A 20,081-nucleotide genomic window follows, 5' to 3' on the forward strand; every position below is an offset into this window, starting at 1 on the left:
CGCGCAGGCTCAGCAGCCATGGCTCACGGGCCTAGCCGCTCTGCGGCATGTGGGATCTTCCTGGACCGGGGCACGAACCCGTGTCCCCTGCATCACAGGTGGACTCTCAACCACTGCGCCACCAGGGAAGCCCCTGCCCATTTTTAAATTGGATTATTTGGGGTTGTCTTTTTATTATGGAGTTGTAAGAGTACTTTACATATTCTAGCTACAAATCCCTTATCGCATACATGATTTTCAAATATTTTCTCCCATTCTGAGTTGCCTTTTCACTTTCTTGATGGTAGTTTTGAAGCAAAAAAGTATTTAATTTTGAAGAATTTCTGATTTATTTTTTCCTTTGTTGCTCTTGATTTTGTTATCATATCTAAGAATCCATGGTATAATCCAAGGTCACAGATTTTTACCTATGTTTCCTCGTAAGAGTTTTTATAGTTTTAACTCTTATGTTTAGGTCTATGATCCATTTTGAATTAATTTTTGTATATTGTGTGAGGCAGAGGGGTGCAACTCCATTCTTTTCTATGTGGATATCCAGTTGTCCCAGCACCATTTGTTGAAAAGACCATTCTTTTCCTATTAGATTATCTTGGCACCCCTCTTGAAAACCAATTGACCTCAAACGTAAGGATTTATTTCTGGGCTCTCAATTCTATTCCATTGATCTATACATCTATTGTTATGTCATTATTACACTGTCTTGATTACTATAGCTTTGTAGTAAGTTTTGAAATTTGGGAGTATGAGTCATCCAACTTTGTTCTCCTTTTTCAAGTTGGTTATTCTGCATCCTGTGTACTTCCATATCAGTTGCAGCACCAACTTGCCAATCTTTGCAAAGAAGCCAGCTGGGATTTTGCTGGGATTGTGTTGATTCTTTAGATCAATTTGGGAAGTATTGCCATCTTAACGATATTAAGTCTTCCAATTCAGGAATACAGGATGTCTTTAATTTCTTTCAATGACGTTTTGTATTTTTCAGTGTACAAGTCTTGGACTTTCTTGTCAAATTTTTTTCTTAGCATTTTATTCTTTTTGATGCTATTATAAATGAAATTGTCTTAATTTCCCTTTTGGGTTGTTCACTGCTAGTATGTGGAAATACAACTGATTTTTGTGTGTTGATCTTGTAACTTGCAACTTTGTTGGACTTTTTAAACTCTATTAGTTTTTTGGGCTTTCTGTAAAATTTTAAATATATAATATTAATCATCTGTGAGTAGAGATAATATTAATTCTTCTTTTCCAATGTGGAAGACTTTTGTTTCTAGTTCTTGCCTAATTGCCTTGGTTAGAACTTCCATTACCGTAATGTATAAAAGTGGAGAGGGAGGACATCTTGTCTTATTCCTGATCACAGGGGGAAAGCATTCAGTCTTTCCTCTTTAGGCATGATGTTAGCTGTAGATTTTTCACAGATGCCTTTTATCAGGTTGAGGAAGTTCCCTGGTATTCCAAGTTTGTTGTGTGTGTACACGTGTGTGTGTGTGTTTTATCATAAAAGAGTGTTCAATTTTGTCATCTATTAAAGTGATCATGTGTCTTTTTTACTTTATTCTATTAATGTAGTGTATTACAATGATTGGTTTTTGTATGTTGAACCAGCCTGGCATTCCTGAGATAAATCCCAGTTGGTATATAATCATTTTTATATGTTGCTTGACTCAGTTTGTTGGTATTTTGTTGAGGTTGTTTTCTTTTATATTTATAAGGGTTATTGGTCTGTATTTTCTCTCCTCGTGATGTCTTTATCTGACTTTGGTATCAGGGTAATAATACAGGTCTCATAGAATGAGTTGGGAAGTGTCCCTTCCTCCTCTATTTTGAGGATCATTTGTGAATGATTGGTGTTAATCCTTTTCCAAAGTTTAGTGGAATTCATTAGTGCAGCCATCTGGTCCTGGGCTTTTCTTTGTGGGAAGTTTTTTGATTACTAATTCAATCTCTTTGCCTGTTATAGATTTATTCAGATTTTCTATTCCTGAGTCGGTTTCAGCAGTGTGTGCCTTTCTAGAAATGTGTCCATCACATCTAAATTATTGACTTAGAGTTGGTCATAGTTTCCCCTATAATCTTTTAAAACTTTCTTTAAGACTATGTTTGGTTCCTGATTTTAATAAATTGAGCCTTTGCTCTTTTATTCTTGGTCAGTGTACCTAAATTTGGTCAGCTTTTTCAATCTTTTCAAAGAACCGACTTTTGATTTCATTGATTTTGTTGTTTTTCTACTCTCAATTTCATTTATTTACACTCTAATCTTTGTTATTTCCTTTCTTTTGGTTGTTTTGTTTTTCATTTACTCTTTCTGATTTCTTAAGGTGAAAGTTAAGCTACTGATTTGAGAGCTTGCTTCTTTTAATATAGGTGTTTACAGCTATGAATTTCCCTCTAAACACTGCTTTTACTGCATTCCCTAAGTTCAGGCATGCCATACTTTCATTTTCACTCATCTTGAAGTATTTTCTAGTTTTCCTGTGATTTCTCCGTTTATCTGTTGGTTATTTAGGTGAGTAGTATTTAATTTCCACATCTCTGTGAATTTCCCAAATTTCCTTCTGTTGTTGATTTCTAATGTCATTCTGCTGTGGTCAGAGAAACATTCTTTGCATAATTCCAATCCTTTTAAATTTATTGAGACTTTTGTGTAATTGTGTAACATATGATCTATCCTGAAAAATGTTCCTTGTGCACTGGAGAAGAATATGTATTCTGCTGATTTGGATCAAGTTTTCTTTTCTCGTTTTTTTTTTTTTTTTTTTTTTTTTTTTTTTGCGGTACGCGGGCCTCTCACTGTTGTGGCCTCTCCCATTGCGGAGCACAGGCTCCAGACGCACAGGCTCAGCGGCCATGGCTCACGGGCCCAGCCACTCCGCGGCATGTGGGATCTTCCCGGGCCGGGGCACGAACCCGTGTCCCCTGCATCGGCAGGCGGACTCTCAATCACTGCGCCACCAGGGAAGCCCTAAAATGACACATTTTAAGAGAGAAATTAACAAATTAGAGTTTTCTCTGAGGTCAGTGCTCAGAATCATCCTAGACTCTGCCTTCGTGAACCACACCTAGTACTGTCCGTTCTACCTTTTTCCTTTTGTTACAACTGAAACCTGAATAAATGCAGTAGCCTCCTCTCTGTTCTTCCTGCCTCTATTGGAGTCAGAGGACTCGTTAAACAAGCAATTCTGATCTCCAGTAACTTCTCTGTTTAAAACTCTAACGAAAGCTGACACTGTTAGTGACTTCTGTACAGCCTTCGTTCTCCTCCCCCTCCTCTCCCATACGGCTGTCACCCCTCCCCCATCCCTCCCAGAATAAGATGCAGTCCTTTTCTGTCTCTCCCACTGTCAATGGACTGAAAGAATAACATTCCCTGAGCTCCCTTTGCTGAATTATTCATCTTTGCTGCCTGAACATGACAAAACTTCTCATTAAAAGCCCTGGGTGGGGGTGACCCACTGGGCCCCAGGCCACACAGCTAGCTGGAGAGAAAGCCAAGGGGAGGAAGAGACGCAGTGGCCAGCGTGGAAGTTTCCCCCAAAGGGCCTGTGAGACGGAGTCCTTGAGACCCGGGACTCGGGAGGGTGATGGGGCACAGGCAGGCTCTTCACCGTAGGGTGACCAGAGTGGTGGTCTGGGGTGTCAGCCTTCTCAACAGCTTTGGACAAACACAGAAGGCCTGACCCACCATGCTTCTCAGCCCTAGAACGTCCGAGTGCCGAGCAGTCAAGGAAATACTGTCACGGAGTTGAAGAGAACTCGGTCTCTGCCGTTAGCACTCTGCTTGGCTGGGTAAAGTAGGACAAGTTGTCCATCCCTATTGTACCTAGAGGGACAGAGCCATGTGGGGTAGAGAGCCGGAGTGGGGAGGGGAGACCTAATTTCTGGTTCCAGCTCTGCCATTAGCCAGCTGTGTGACCCTGGGCACACCGCTTGGCTTCTCTGTGCCTGAGTTTTCACTTGTACAAGGGAGGCAATACAGACGGTGTGGCGATTCAGGGCGTGGGCTCTGGAGCCAGGCTGCCCGGGGTTCACATCTCAGCTCTGTCTCTTCCGAGGTACGTGACAGTAACAAACCTGCTTAGCCCGACAAAGCCTCAGTCTTCTCATCTGTAAAACAGGGACAACAATAGTGCCCACCTCAAAAGATTGCTGCAAACTGTACAGCAGTCAGCACACAGCCTTGAGAGACTCTCAGTAGACGGTAGCTATGTGCATCTCATCGGATCCTCGTTCTCCAGAGTTTGATCTGTTCAAGTCACTGGGACCTGGCTTTTCATTCCAGAAGGAGCACGACATTCTGGTGATGAGAACATGTGGTTTGCAAGTTGCCTGGCCCAGCCCTTCAGAATATGCAGAATATGTCCCTATGGGTGCACACCCCGTGTGATGTCCTGCAAACGCTCGTGTGGGCCTCCTCATTTTCGAGGCATCCTGGGGGACACTGCCATGGAGACCAGTGCTCGTGGGCTTACAGGATGTTTGCCCACAACTCTGAATAGGACAGAGCAAGGGCTGTGGGGGAGGAAACATAATTTCCCTCTAACCTTCTGGGTTCTTGGCTGAGACCACCCCCACCCTGTAATAAAAGACAGATTAACAGGAGAAAAAGGGGCTGCTTCCCTTGGCCTCTTACCCCAGACCTGGCTGCCTTGGCTTCTGTTTGCTTTCCATTTGGGGAGTGACGGAGGATTCTGCCAAGAGCCAGGAACCTTCAGAGAAGGGCCCTGGGCCCTGTCACCTTCAAGCCCATTGATGGTGTTGTAGGCAACCTCGCCAACAGAGCAGCCAGGACTGACTCCGCAGAAGATTGCCACTCAGCACTGTCGTCCCAGCTGGGGCTGCCAGCAGTGCCTCCCCACCCACCCACCCACCCATCCATCCATCCATCCATCCACTGATGCATGCATTCATCCCCAAATATTTACCTGCCACGTATCCTGTGCCTGGCCCTGCACTAGGTGCTGTGGGAGCTCAGCAATGAGAACAACACAGGCCTGGACCTCAGGGAGCTTACAGTCTAGTTGTGGGGGACTTATGAGGAGCCACACACATGGACGTGAGATTACAAATCATGAGAAACACAAAGAAATAAATAGAGAGGTGTTGTGAACACGTGTAAGATGGAGTAGGAAGCCAGGAAAGAAGTCCAAGGAGGTGATGCTTAGGCCTGACCCCGAGGGAGAGAAGGCACCAGCCAGGCAATGAGTGAGGGGAGAGGGTGCAGGAGGGCCGGGTGTGTCCCTGCCCCGGGTCAGGGTGTTTCCTAGCATTCTGCCTTTGTGGGTCAGACTCTGGGGTCTGGATGCCTGCTGGCTTTCACTTGACAAACAAACTGTGACTGCTGCCGCCGAGGCTTTTCAACACCTAGCCCTCAGACCGTGGGCATGAGAGTCTGAGAGACAACTTGATAACAGGTAGATCTCTGGGCTGCACAGCCCCCCAGAGACTTGGATTTAGCAGGTCAGGGCGGGCTCAAGAATTTGTATTTTTAACAAGGTCTCCAGCTGCTTCTAACACTGGAACTTGGAGAATCTCTTTACATACAATAGCATGGGGAAAATGGTTTGGTGGCAAAAACCGAGCTATTAAGGTGTCTATGTTTATGAGCCTGGGTTAAATAGTGACTTTCTCTCAAGAGCCTTCTGTGGTCCCTGCACGTGATTGTTTAATGTCAGGCTCTGAAGAATGTGGGCTCCCTTCATCTTGGACTTCCTGAGTGGGCTTTTTCTTAGGGTTACCGCCTGTCCCGGTTTGTCTCTGACTCTCCTTGTTGTATAATTGAAAGTTCCATGTCCCAGGAAACCCCTCAGTGTTGGCAAACCAAGGCGATTGGTCACCTTATTTTCTTAGAGAAGAGCCCACCTAGATTTACCTTGGAGACGAAGGAGTCACTAGGATAAGAGTTCCCTCCATATCTCTCTGACAAAAGTGCTCCCTAACGTGCTAAACTTGCCTTCTCATCTATCTGCAAAGAGCCACACAGAATGCTTCTCCCTCTATCCTCCAGCATACACCCTCTCTTCTTTTTCTTTCTGGACAAGTGTCATTTCAAAAAGAAGCCATGACAACAAGCCAATAGGTCCCACAGCATATCCAGAGTGCTGGAGATGGAAGCCAAAGATGCACTGAGGGCTAAGCCCTGTACTTAGAAACTAGAGCAGAAAGAAGCTATCAGCTGCCAGATTCACAGGGTAATAGAAAAAAAGACATATAGCATCACCATGGCAGCCAGCCTCCAAAGGCCCCCAGCACCTGCTCCTTTCTATACAAGATTTCCCCAAACAGGAATATTTCTTACTTCCTTGTTTTTCTTTTCAATAAAGATGTTAATTTTATTTCCCCTCATTTGTGCCTAATGTTCTAGTAGAAAGTTAGCTTCTCCTCGGCTCTCCAGCCCCTCCCTGTCTCTCCCAAACTTTTTCTTCCCCCATCTCCCCAGCCTCCCTTTCCCTTCTGTCTATCTTCTCTGGTTTATTCTGTCTGTACTCACAGCTTCCTGTCCTCCCACCCCTCAAGGAATATTTCTAACCATCTCTTCTCCCAGAGCTAAGCCCTCATCCAGGATATTTTCCAGCTGCAATTCTAACTGGCCTAGCAAGCACTGGTCTTTGCTCTGGGTGAGGGATATGTGGTACTCCCTCCAAAGCCCACATCCTCAGTTCTGGCACCCCTGGCTGAGGGGGCACAATGCAGCAAGACCACTTCAGCCCACAGAGCAGATGAAGGGAAAGAACTACTCCAGGGCCGAGAAGAATAATAATAGCTTATCAAGTGCTGACTGTGTGCCTGGCCCTAGGCTAGAGTGTATTATCACATTTAATCTTCATGACAACCCTGAGGGCACAGGTCTAATTTATTATCTCATTTAGCAGATGCGGAAACAGAGGCTTAGACTGGTTAAGTCACTTGTAGAGGGTCACACAGCTAGCAAATGACAGAGCAAGGATTTAAACCTAGGCAGTCTAACGCCAAAACCTGTCCCTTCCACCACGACCTTCGGAAGAGGTTTGGGGGAGGAAGATTCTGTCCTGACTCACTCAGTGGGAATGGTCCCAGGTATACTCTTTAATCAGCATTGTTTGGAGGGGTCTGGTCAATGGAAAAGTCCTGGATAACAAACATATGTCTTTCTGCTTAGATCCAAGGGACTAGTGTGGCAGAAAGGAAAGCAAGGGAGTTGAGGAGTCCTTTTTCCATTCATCCAACACACATTTAGCAAATATTTCCCGTGAGCCAGGCTCTATTCAGCCTATCCATATGCATCTGTGTTGTTGTGGAAAGACTGTTGGGTGCTAGGAGCTCTGTTTATGAGACCTGGCTCTCCACTTTTCATCTCTGAGCCTGTTTCTGGGAATAATCCTTTAGCAGGGATTAAATGGTTCTTTGTGCTTTTGTGTCTGCCTCAACTTCTGCTCCTGCTTATTCCCATTTACCCTCTTCGTCTCCAATAGTTCCTGGTACAGGGTAGACACTGGACAAAAATTTATTTATTACTATGAAAATGAGGCATTTTAAACATATCATATTTTACTTAGGGACCTGGGGATATTTCAAGTCATAAAAATAGAGCTGTTTTCAAATATTTGGAGGTCTGTGTCATGTAAAACACTTGTTTCGAATAGCCCTAGGACCAGTCAGTGGAAGTCATAAGAGGTCTCCATATAAGGAAGTGTGTGCCATTTTTGCAAAGATGTAATCACCTGCATTTGTGAAATGGTTACGTTTCTTGTCTCCTGTAGTAACTCAGCATTGATTCTATGACCACTTGGCAGGCATGTGGTGAAATTGGGAAGAAATAACCTACCATTCTTGAGCTAGGATTATGTGGAATAAAGGTGAAAGGGAGAAGGAAAGAAAATGAACTCTCCATTTCAGGTAAGTAGAGTATTATGGTTTATGTTACCATACACACCATACCCATATACATCATATATGGAATACCTGTTTTCCATACTACAGAATAGACCAAACCATAATATTCTTTATTGTTTATTTGATGATCCAATAAGTAATTTAGCCTCTTACACTGTCTATGGGTCATCATTACAAACATTAATTCTCATTATAATATTGAAGTATGGAAATACCAGGTAACAAAAATCTCTGCCAGAATGTCAGATAAATCAGCTTTTATTACTGTAACTAAAGAAGTATTCTAGAAAAAAAACAAGTACATCATGCAGAGATAATAATTCTTCAGCTCAATTTATTATGTTACGAGTTTTTTTAATTAAAACAAAGAGCCATGACAAACTAAAGAATAACACTACAGGGGCTTCCCTAGTGGTGCAGTGGTTAAGGATCCACCTGCCAATGCAGGGGTCATGGGTTCGAGCCCTGGTCCGGGAAGATCCCACATGCTGCAGAGCAACTAAGCCCGCGAGCCACAACTACTGAGCCTGCACTCTAGAGCCCGCGAGCCACAATTACTGAAGCCCGCGTGCCTAGAGTCTGTGCTCCGCAACAAGAGAAGCCCTAGCACTACAACGAAGAGTAGCACTTGCTCACCACAACTAAAGAAAGCCCGCACACGGCAACGAAGACCCAACTCAACCAAAAATAAAATAAGTAAATTTATATATAAAAAAAGAATAACACTACAGATCAGAAAACTCATTTGGCTGAGATATAGCTAATAACAAAAGCTAACACCTGGTAGGTACATAATTAACAGCAATTTTCAGAATTGATTGCCAGTACCTTTTTTTCTTATTGTACCTACATAAAATAAAGGAGGGAAAATGTGGGACTGAAGAACAGGACTTTTTTGAACCTCTCTGTCAGGTATCTCTTTCCTTGCTGTGTATATTAAGGACACTTAAATTTTAGTCATTTGGGTAATTTTTTTTTCATTTGGGTAATTTTTAGTCAGAGTTTTAAAGACTTGGGATGCTAACAAAACCCGACAGCTCTGATTTCAACACCAATTTTCAGTAGCTTTTGTTTGTTCGATAAGGCAAATGCTGTGGGGAGGCATACCTTCTTGGTAGTTCCTAGGGTTATTTACTTGGGAGGCATAGTAAGGACATGACTGACTCTGAAGGAAATTTCTTCCAGACCAGAGCTGCTTGCTACTGTTGGCTTCTTACACTATGTGAAGACTAAATCCTGCTCTGCTTAGAAACTTGCCCACCTTTCCCTTCTTTGCCCCTCTAATTTCATTCCCTCCTTATCCCTATCTCTTCTGCATCTTTCAGACTACATCAGATGACTAAATTCTAGGGATCTATTGTACAACATGGCGACTAGACTTAACAATACTATGTTGTATACTTGAAAGTCGCTAAGAGGTTAGGGTTTCATGTTCTTGACATAACAACAACAACAAAATGGTAATTATATGATGTGAAGAATGTGTTCACTAACTTTATTGTTAGCAAAACTTTCACAATATATATGTGTATCATCATCATGTATACCTTAAACTTACACAGTGTTATATGTCAGTTATGTCTCAATAATGCTGGGGAAAAAATGAAAAACTATCCTGGCCCCAGCTGTACAGAAAATAGCACTGGAGTGAGAAGTAGGAGATAAGAATTCTAAGGCCTGATCTGTCACTGGCTAGTGGTGTGGCCTTCAGGAATTTGCTTAATTTCTCTATTCCTCAGTTTTATTGTCTATAAAAAGGGGACTGGATCGTATTACCTTAGAGTCAGTTCCAAAATTTGACCTAAAGTAGCACACACATTACCATGTTTCCACACCTCACCAGACTTTTTCCATCTTTCAAAATTCCTCTAAGAAACTTTTTTGTCTTAAAGAGGGTCTTTGCATCTATTAAATACTGCAATTCTTTGCCAATTATGTCACAAGTACCTATGTTGTAAAGTTTTTTAAAAATCATTTTTAACCTCTGAACACATTTAAAATTCACTATAAATAATGCAGTAATAGTGATGAGAAGAGACAATAATCTACTCTAGAATCTGTTTTTATTCTTAATGTGAAATAAATATATTAATACTAGATGGGGAGTAGCTGATTAATATCTTGAAGGAAAGAAAGAATTTATTTGTCATCTACTCTGTGCCAAGAACATTGCTATGCCCTTGTGAATATTATTTCTGGTAATCCTCACAACAACCTGTTACAGAAGACATTTTCTCCCTACACAAGCTGAAGAAATTGAAGATCAGCAAGGTTACCCAATTAACCTAAGGTAACACATCTATTTAGTGGCAGGACTGGGATTTGAACCCAGAAGATTAAAATGTATGTGATTACAACAGTGTGAATACACTAAATGATACTGAATTGTACACTTTAAAATGGTTAATGTTATGTAATTCTTACTTCAAAAGGCAAAATAAATATTAAAAATCAGAAAAAAATGTATGTGTTTATAGTGTGTGTCAATTTAACTAAATCACAGTATGGTCAACTGGAAAATGCTTAGGACTCAGCTCTTTGACGGGCCAGCTCTGCGACCATGAGCAAGTCATTTCACCCCTCCAGATTCCAGTTTTCCCGTCTATAAAATAAGGGAGAGGTAGACTAGCTGGATGATTTCTAGGCTCTTCTTCAGCTCTTAACAGTCTGCAGTCATGTGTTTAGTCTACCACCGAACACTAACTGGTCTTCATTGCCCCCTTGTGGGTGAAAGCTGAACTGTTACTATCTCTGTATTCGTGTAAGATTTCAGAATAATCTTCATTAAAATAACACCAATAAACCCAAATCAAACCAGCCATTTGATGTCATGCAGATAAAGAAAAGTGAATGAATATTTTGCTTTCTATCATTTTTTTATCATGGTGGCACAAGCTTAGACTCATAACCTTTCTAAACAAAAATAACTACAGTCTCAAATGTGGTCAGGAAAAAAGGACAGATCAAGTAGGCATTTCTCTCTCCCCCACCACCCTGGTTTTCTATTTTATTAGAACACAACCCTTTCAATAGTGTGTCAGTGGTTTTAAAAATATCATAAAATTAAATGGGAAGAGATATGGGAGAGGACTGCAGAAAACCAGCAATACAGATAAGATGAAAGGTTAATGCCCATAATATTTATATAAAAAAAGAGTTTCTAGAAATCAATAAGAAACAAAAATGAATGTTCCTCACCCCAAATGGGCTCAGGACTAGAATGGGCTATTTACTCAAGAAAAAATAAAAATAGTCAATAAATAAATACATGAACAACTATTTACTATCAAAGAATGAAAGAAATGCAAATCAAAACATGAGATTATTTTTCATTCATCAAGTTAGGCAAATGTGGTTTGTGATGATAATATTCCATGAGAGATTGAGTGTTTAGAGAAATAGGCCTTCTCTTATTCGACTCTCATTGATGTAACTTGGGACAACTTTCTTCTAGAGGGCAATCTGCTAATATATATTAAAAGCCATAAAAATATTCATACTCTTTGGCCCAGAAATTTTACTTATAGGAAATAAACAGAGATGTGAATTAAGATAAATATTAGGGATGTGCAGTGCTGCTTTATTTTATAAAAAGGAGACTGTTGTTGGAAAACTACCTAAATGTCTAGCAATAAGTGTTTGATTACATATATATATATTTAATTTATTTATTATTTATTTATTTATTTTCGGCTGTGTTGGGTCATCATTGCTGTGCGTGGGCTTTCTCTAGTTGCGGTGAGTGGGGGCTACTCTTCATTCTGGTGTGGGGGCTTCTCATTGCTGTGGCTTCTCTTGTTACAGAGCACAGGCTCTAGGTGTGTGGGCTCAGTAGTTGTGGCTTGCAGGCTCTAGAGCACAGGCCCAGTAGTTGTGGCTCACTAGCTTAGCTGCAGCATGTGGGATCTTCCCGGACTAGGGATCAAACCTGTGTCCCCTGCATTGGCAGGCAAATTCTTAACCACTGTACCACCAGGGAAGTCCCTGATTACATATATTATGGTAAATCCTTCAATAGACTATTTTGCAAGCATTAAATATAATCCCTAGAAGAATATATAATGACTTAGAGAAAAGTGTCATGTATGTTAAGTGAAAAAGATTACAGTAAGTATGTGCAATATGACATCAATTTTCTTTATTACATAAATATATTAAAACACACACATAACCACACTAAAAAGTAATATTTTAAAAATCTGGTTACCTCAGGATAATAGGATTACAGAAAACTTTTATTTTCTTTGTCTTGTTTTTCTGTTTCTTTTGTTCTTTCTGTTTTTTTACCATAGGTGTGAATAACTTTTGTAATCAGAAAAAAATAAAGACAAAGTTTTAAAGTGTTTACTGGTGACACTGTTTTCCTGTTGGGAAGAAATGGAAAAAGAGACAATTCAAAGGTTATACCAACACTTGTTCATTAGACTCTATATTGAACAATATATTACAGGACACACCCTTGGCTGGTTCTACGGCAGCCAAGAACAATGAAAGAGAAAAGAGAAGAGATGAGCCTGTCTCTTGCTTCCTCACGAATGCACCACAGGAAGGCATGATTTGTATTTTAACTCTAATCAATACAGCTAGCATTTCTTTCATCAAGGCAACGTTTCTGAATTCCTTTTCATCAATCAATTAAGTAGAAGAAGCACAGCTTGGCATGTCTGGCTAAAATTCAGGAGTGCTATGGTAAGACTCATTACACATTTACCCATAATTCATAAAGCATGAAAGGAATTCACAGATTGCTCAAAAATACACTTACTTGTACTCACAGAACCCACCATTTAAAAATGCACTTAAATATGGCTGAACCAAAATTCTCTGTGTTGCCTTGGAGAAGACAAAGTGATTTATGAAGACACACAGATCACTGCAGCAGTTCCTATATGACTAAAGGTGATAATTCCTTTATATCTTGAGCCTTGAAGATGCTTATTCTAGCTGGGAAAGCACTAAATAAACCTTCACCCCCTTTAAAAAAAAAGCCCACACCAATCCTCACACAAACATCACCACCTCCATCAGCAAAATAAAAGCCAGATCTTTGCTTACCAGTTTTTGCAAACATACCAATAAGGGGACATTTAATAATTTAATAACTTTACTTTCATTCTTTATGCCTAGTTTCTATCATTATCCTTTCCTTCTCCTAAAGAGAAAAGAGTAAAGAATGGGGGCTTTATTGGTGATTTTACTTGAGGAAATTAAAAAGACAGCAAAAAAAAAAGGTAACTCTGAATGGTGATGGATATATTAATTAGCTTGATTGTGGTGATTATTTCACAGTGTACACATGTATCAAATCATCAAGTTGAACACCTTAAATATATACAATTTTTATTTGTCAATTATACTTCAATAAAGCTGGGGGGGAAAAGAGACCAGTTTGGAAAAAAAACATACACATATATGAATATTTTATCAAAAAATGTATCAGTTTATCTGCCCTAAAATCAAGTGTAAGAAAAGCACTCTGCGGTAATGAATCCTACATCTCCATAGCAAGGGGGTAAAAAAGTGAAATGATTATCTGGATCACTGAGGTAAAAAAATATATATATTGCACTTAGAACTACTACAGGTAATTCAAATGAAAGTAGAGATGCCACTCCCAGCCTGAAATTACTCAGATTGGTGCTTCACTTTTCCAGTGTGTTTCAAAAATTTAATTATAGAATTGAGGAGAAACCATCTATTCCACACCTTCCACTTCCGGGAAGAACCATAGCCAAACTATTTCCAAAATATGAGAATCTATACTATTTCTTTTCCTTCCTTCCTTTCTTTCTCTCTTTCTTTCCTTCTTTCTTTTCTTTCTCTTTCTTCTTCTTTCTTTTCTCTCTCTCTCATTCTTAGGATTTGCTCTCTTTACAGCTTTCATATATAACATACATCAGAGTTAATTATATTTATCATGCTATACATTACATCCCTATGACTTATTTATCTTATAACTGGAAGTTTGAACTTTTTGACTGTCTTCATTCAATCCCGCCCCCGCCTCCCACTATACTATTTCTTGAGACATAAAGAGAAAGAGATTTCCTACTGGGCTATGAATCAGGTAGAAAACCTGCAAAGACAGAAAGTTAGCTTTCTGCTTTTAAAGTATCAGTTTTGGCTGAGCAAATCCTTTTTAAGAGCTTATAAACCTATGACCTTTTTGCTTAAAAGTTACATCATTATAGCCTAATCAAAAGGATTTCAGGTGCTGTAGTTGAGGTTGATCTGATAACTTGTTAAATGATTATCCTTAGCAATGGAAACAGTACATGTGGTAAAAAAAAATCTGTTTTTTACCCGCTGTGATTTCGACTGCCCAAAGTTCCAATAGGCAAAAATAGAGGGAGGGGAGAAGAGGGCTAAATCTGTGACAGATGGAATCACTGTAATGTAATTATGTGCTGTGGAGAGACTTGTGTCTGTAATTTAAAAGTCACCACTACGTACTGTATATTCAAGCCGTTCGATGCTAATCCAAGTCTCTTTAAAGTCCAATATGTGAGAAGCAACAGAAAAGAATATTTAACAAAATTATCCTTTGCTTTCTGATTTGTTTTGCCTATATTCTCATGTTTTCCTAAGATCTGGACAGTATTCCAGTCAAGAAAATAAAGGGAATATGTATATTCTGTTTATATTTTGTGATGGTCTAATTTTGTTTTAAATTATAATGAAGAAATAAAGTGGAGAGTCAAGATCCAAGTTCTAGTCCCAATACTCTTCATGTATTTAAAAAATGGCATAAAATAAAAGGAACTTCCCCACCTTAATCTTTTGAGTTTGTTTCCCAATCAGTAGAACGGTATCTGTCTGATCAGTAGGTAGTGGCTGCTTGGAGTACCATGTGAAAAAATGATCCAGAGCCACATGTAGGGCAGCCTGAAAGAGTGACTTGATTGATAAATACTCTCTGTCACACCCACCAGTTGCTCAAAAAGGGAAAGGGAGAGGGGCTTCCCTGGTGGCGCAGTGGTTGAGAGTCCGCCTGCCGATGCAGGGGACGCGGGTTCGTGCCCTGGTCCGGGAGGATCCCACATGCCGTGGAGCGGCTGGGCCCGTGAGCCATGGCCGCTGAGCCTGCGCGTCCGGAGCCTGTGCTCTGCAACGGGAGAGGCCACAACAGTGAGAGGCCCGCGTACCGTAAAAAAAAAAAAAAAAAAAAAAAAAGGGAAAGGGAGAAAAGAAGCACAAACATTGTATACTGGTTATTCAAAATGCACTTTTTATTCACTTTAACACAGATGATATTTTTACAGTTGAAACAAAATATCTGATACACAATTTTGAGTTTTTAGCAGCACCTGCAACAAGAGGATTGTGGAATACCTCAGGGTAAAGTAGAGATGGCTGAGGCAGGCACAAATTAACCTGAAATTCATCAATCCACTGAAGACATATGGAATCTGAGGCCCCCTGAATGTTAGCCCAACACATGTAAATAAATTAAATAGATATTCTGTATGATGTTTTAATGGACCATTGAAAAACAATATAGTTCCAATTAGAAATATCTTGTTCCAAAAAAATCTAGTGTTCATTAAAAAAAAAAACACCTACTGAAAATATTGCACTGCACATTCTAGAGTACACAATTTCTAAGCCTATATGCACAGTTTCTTGTACTCACAGATTTCAGCCTTTGGTGGGTTTTTTTTATCTTACCCAAACTATATGTCCACAACCCACTGAATATTACTCACCAAAATGCCACTATTTTTTGTCACTTAAGTGCTTTCATTAAGATATTGTGTAGTGATATGGCAGAAAAAAAAATTGGTATGGCTAAGAGGAAAGGGGCTTCAAATGACCTAACACTTGTCTTGTATGGACAGGAGGCCTATGAATGGGATACCTAAGTAATTTCTTTACTTAAATGATCACATGCCATTCTAATAGTGACAAGTACTTTTGTGAGTGGATGGAGGTCTTTATGAAGGCCTGAGATCTACAAATAGAAACTATTACAAGCAGAGTGCAAGTAGAAAGAGAAGGCCCCAGGTCTCATGCACTTAAAAACAATTAGCATTTAATAGTTCCGACATACATATTTTCACCCTAACATGATTGTAGCAAAATGATCATAGAACTTGGAAACCAGTGTGGCTGGCTATAGGCATAGGCAGGATAGAGACCAATACTTAAGAGCTATGGGGTCCCAGTTCTGGCTTTGACTTCTGGCATCAAAATTAGTTGGACAATGGGGTCTGGACTATATTTAAATTGGAAATATTGAGCATTACTGGGTTAAAATATCATCTTCCACTTATCAATGTGGCCAAAAAGTCCCAGAGCTCTTAAAGCACATAAGGTCCCACATGTAAGGCTGATCCATATGTGGCTACAATGGAGAGTTCTAGGCTATATTCCTGTGAAAGCTCCTGTCCCCTTCCCAACCTAGGTCTCTTTTGGGGTCATTTCTAACTGTCTCTCACTACCTTGGGTCACTGTTTTTATCATAGATGTTGTAAAAGTATAGATTAAAATCTATGCAGGACAAATATATCAACTGACAAGAACTAGCTGCATATTAATAATATAGTATATAGCTGGCAGTCATGGTAATCAAAATTTGACAAACTGTTTTTGTATTTTAATATGGTATCTTCAGGATGTTTATATTGGGCACATAATGATTACTCAGAGCTCAAGAACTTTTCCTGCCGTAGTGCAAAAGCAAAAGAAAGAGCTATGTAGTTGCTGTTAAATGCTGATCCCAGAGTAGTTTGAGAAATTTTAAAGTCCCTTTCCATAGTCTTAGCTGTTGCCTTAAGATATATCTAACTAAAGCATGGCACTGAAACGTAGTTTGTAGCTCGCAGATTCCTAGAACTCAGAGCTGGAAGGGACCTTAAACCAAACATCTAGCCAGTACAGAAATTATTTTTATGATATTTTAACAGATGGTCATCCAGCATCTTGAATGTTTTCCCTAGAAGGGGGTTCACTATTAAGGCAGTCCATTCTATTGTTGGACAACTCTCTTAAATTCATTCTAATGCTGGGTTAGAGTATGTTCTCTTGTTACTTTCAGCGTCCTAGTTTGGCCAGCTCAACATACAGTGCATACAAGAAATCAGTTCCTTCTTCTACAATAAATATTCGAGTTACGGAACCTTAGGAGAAAAGCCCAGTATCCTCCAACCTGTTCTGAAGGCTTCTCTGAGAGCACAGTATGGTGGACCAAAGGACCATCAAAATTATGAGCAGAGTGCACTGCATCCAAAGCCATATACTAAGCAGCATTGCTAAATTGATAAGAGGTTGTCAGAGAAGCAACATCCCTGTGCAGCAAAAGTAGACTTATGAAGTGAAAGCAGACCAACCTTTTATTTGCAAGGGTGGTTGGCATATTTAAACATAATCCATTCACTAGGACCCTGTTACTTCAAACACAAGGAGTATAATAAATCTCCATTGTCATTAGTGTATCTCTTATTGAGATGGTATTTTTTGAAAAGCTCAGATGGGAGCAAACCATACATAAGGATTTAAACAAGGCAGTGTACATCATTATACTTTTGCATTCCTAATCATTACAACCTCTTTATAATTCAAGATAAGGACATCCTAGTTTGCATAATAATCTTTAATGTAATACGACTCAGAGTCTTATTTTTTTCCCCTTTGGCAGACATGTCAGAAACTGCTTGGCAAGAGTTGATGGTGACATTTGTTAGTTGATTAATGGAATGCTTTAAGGGATAGCTGTAGCTCTTTAACTCCTTCATGCGGCTGGGTTCTAAGTTTAAACTGTGATTTGAAAAATATCTAAATCTTTCAGAACTAAAGCTTTCTGAAATGTCCTGAAACACACAAGAAGGAAATAGCAGAAATCACGCAAAATACACTTGGCTTGATAAAGCTTTTTTTTTTTAATTGCTCTACAACTTCAATTTGAAAGGCTCTGATTGACAATCATAACCTTATCTCTTACCGTTTTGTGTGTGTGTGCAGTCTTAGAGGGGCACAGTTACTCTTATACTACTGACTGACCAGTTGGGGCACACTTTTAAAAGGCTTCCCACTTTTAACAGCATGAAGATCCTGCTTTGGAACCACTGTTCAAGTCAATAGTGTGACCTAACATGCAATGCTCCAGCTGTTCCTCTACAGCTAACACCTGCCTGACAGCTTCTTCAAAGGCTACTGTCACATTAGTATCATCTTTGGCACTTGTTTCTAGATAAGGGTAATCTCCATTCTCCATGCACCAGGCCTGTGCCTCCTCAGTAGTCACTTGCCTATCCTCTTTGTCTACTTTGTTACCCAGAACTACAAAGGGGAAGTGCTCAGGGTCTTTCACATCTGCGTAGTAGATGAATTCTTTCTGCCAATTACCAAGGTTCTCAAAGCTCTGCCGGTCATCCACGCTGAAAGTCAAGAGGCAGCAGTCTGCTCCCCTGTAGAAGGGTGTCCTAAGGCTCTTGAAGCGTTCCTGCCCTGCAGTGTCCCAGATCTGGAGAGTTACAAAACGTCCATCTACCTCCAGATCTCGATTTAAGAACTCTACCCCTATGGTGTGAAAAGCCTGGGAGTCAAATTTATTGGTTACATAACGGTTCATGAGCGAGCTTTTCCCAACTCCACCATCACCCAAGAGAATGACCTTTAAGAGCAGGGATTTCCCACTCATTGTTGTAGCACCAGATGGAGAAGAGTTTATAACCAAGAGAACCTGAAAATAAAAGAAAAAGTAGAAGGGAAAACAGTTAAACCTGAAACTGAAATCAACTTCATAGTAAATTTCTCTGAATTACAAGGCCTTATTACTTAACTTCTCTTAATTCATGCTCATTAAATGATATAGTACAGCAGAAGGAATAAAAGTCTTTTTCCATAAGGGAGAAAATATGTCTTGTTTTTCTGAAGTATCTTGCCTGTGCCAGGAAAATGGCTGAATGCCATGCATAAATGGACTAGCAGATGGTGCTGTAATCTGGTTCAGTTCTGACCCTATTCTAGGGGAGAAAGCCTAGAACAGGAATGCTACTCAAATGTGTAACGTATTAGCTTCTGGTTTGGACAGTTCCAAACAAGAGGCAAAGAGTATGAAATTGATTAGAGGGGTTTGAAGTCTGTTCCTGATGGAGCCAAGAACCGTTGAGGAGAGAAAGCTGTGTAAGCTGGAATCTTGATTCTGTTAGTAGAAGTTTGGTTAGGGTTACATTGGACCCCAGAACTTGGAAAAGAGAAAAAGATCAGGTTTCTTCAGGCATTTGCCCCATTATACTTGAATTGATATGGATACCCTCACAAGTAAAAGATCTTCCATAATCTTTCCTTCATGGAACAATGGCACTCAAGTTGATGACTGTTGATTGGTATCATTGTAACAGCTATCATTGAAGAAGAAAATCTTGAATAGCTTATTAATTTCTGGATTTAGGTTCTAATTCCATAATAACACCAATGAAAACATACTGTAAACTCTAAAGAGCTAATAATTATACAGTATCCTTCTTGTTACCTCCACATTCTATACATGAAATACCTAGAATGCATCTTAAAATAAAAAGATCAAATGTTTACTGAACAACTACCTTGTACTAGATTTTGTTAGGTTCTTTCAAACGAGGTCCATTGTGGGAAATCAACAATGATCAAATAAAAACATATAACATATATACCTACCTAGTTGAGAATAAAATGTAAACCTACCCAGTTGGGTCTTTGTCACAATCTTAGTCTTTTTCTTGTTGTTGCTATATTCTTTCTTTTTAGGATTCTAAAAAACAGATTGGGAAACATTATTTATAAAAATTTATTTAAAATAAAGTTAAGGCTATCTATATATAAATATACTCAAGTCAGGAAAAAAAAAACAGACCAACCTCAACTTACCTACAGAGGATGCTTTTCACAAATATACTTGAGAGTTCAAATACTACAAATACCTAACATGGACAAAATAATTTTATTGCATGGACTTTAACTTGTCCTAACTTGAGTGTACTTTATATGATTTTTTAAAGTTTTATAGTCTCTCTATTGAGCTTTCCATTCAAAGTAAAAGTAAATCAAAGAAAGTAGATGATATTCACAATAGATGATATTCAGGAAAGAGAAAGCACAGAGGAGTCTAAGATACGTTGAAATTCTAAGTCAGAGATGAAACTCCTTACCTTTCTACCTACCAATGTTCCCATCTCTAAGAAAGTTATTAATGCACTCAGCCTTGTGGGTGTCTCTGCAACTGATTCCACAAG

General features: G+C 39.6%; 1 protein-coding gene across 1 annotated transcript; it reads right to left on the bottom strand.

Moving 5' to 3' along the window:
- Window positions 1-17,902: 17,902 nt before the first annotated feature.
- On the bottom strand, window positions 17,903-18,508 carry RAB9B (RAB9B, member RAS oncogene family; the record flags this gene model as incomplete). Its single annotated transcript, XM_082864515.1, has 1 exon — window positions 17,903-18,508. The coding sequence occupies one exon, from the start codon at window positions 18,506-18,508 to the stop codon at window positions 17,903-17,905; it is 606 nt and encodes a 201-aa protein (XP_082720641.1).
- Window positions 18,509-20,081: the final 1,573 nt, after the last annotated feature.

Source organism: Leucopleurus acutus, assembly GCF_964270905.1.
Source record: "Leucopleurus acutus genome assembly, chromosome: X".
NCBI classification, from domain to species: Eukaryota; Metazoa; Chordata; class Mammalia; order Artiodactyla; family Delphinidae; genus Leucopleurus; species Leucopleurus acutus.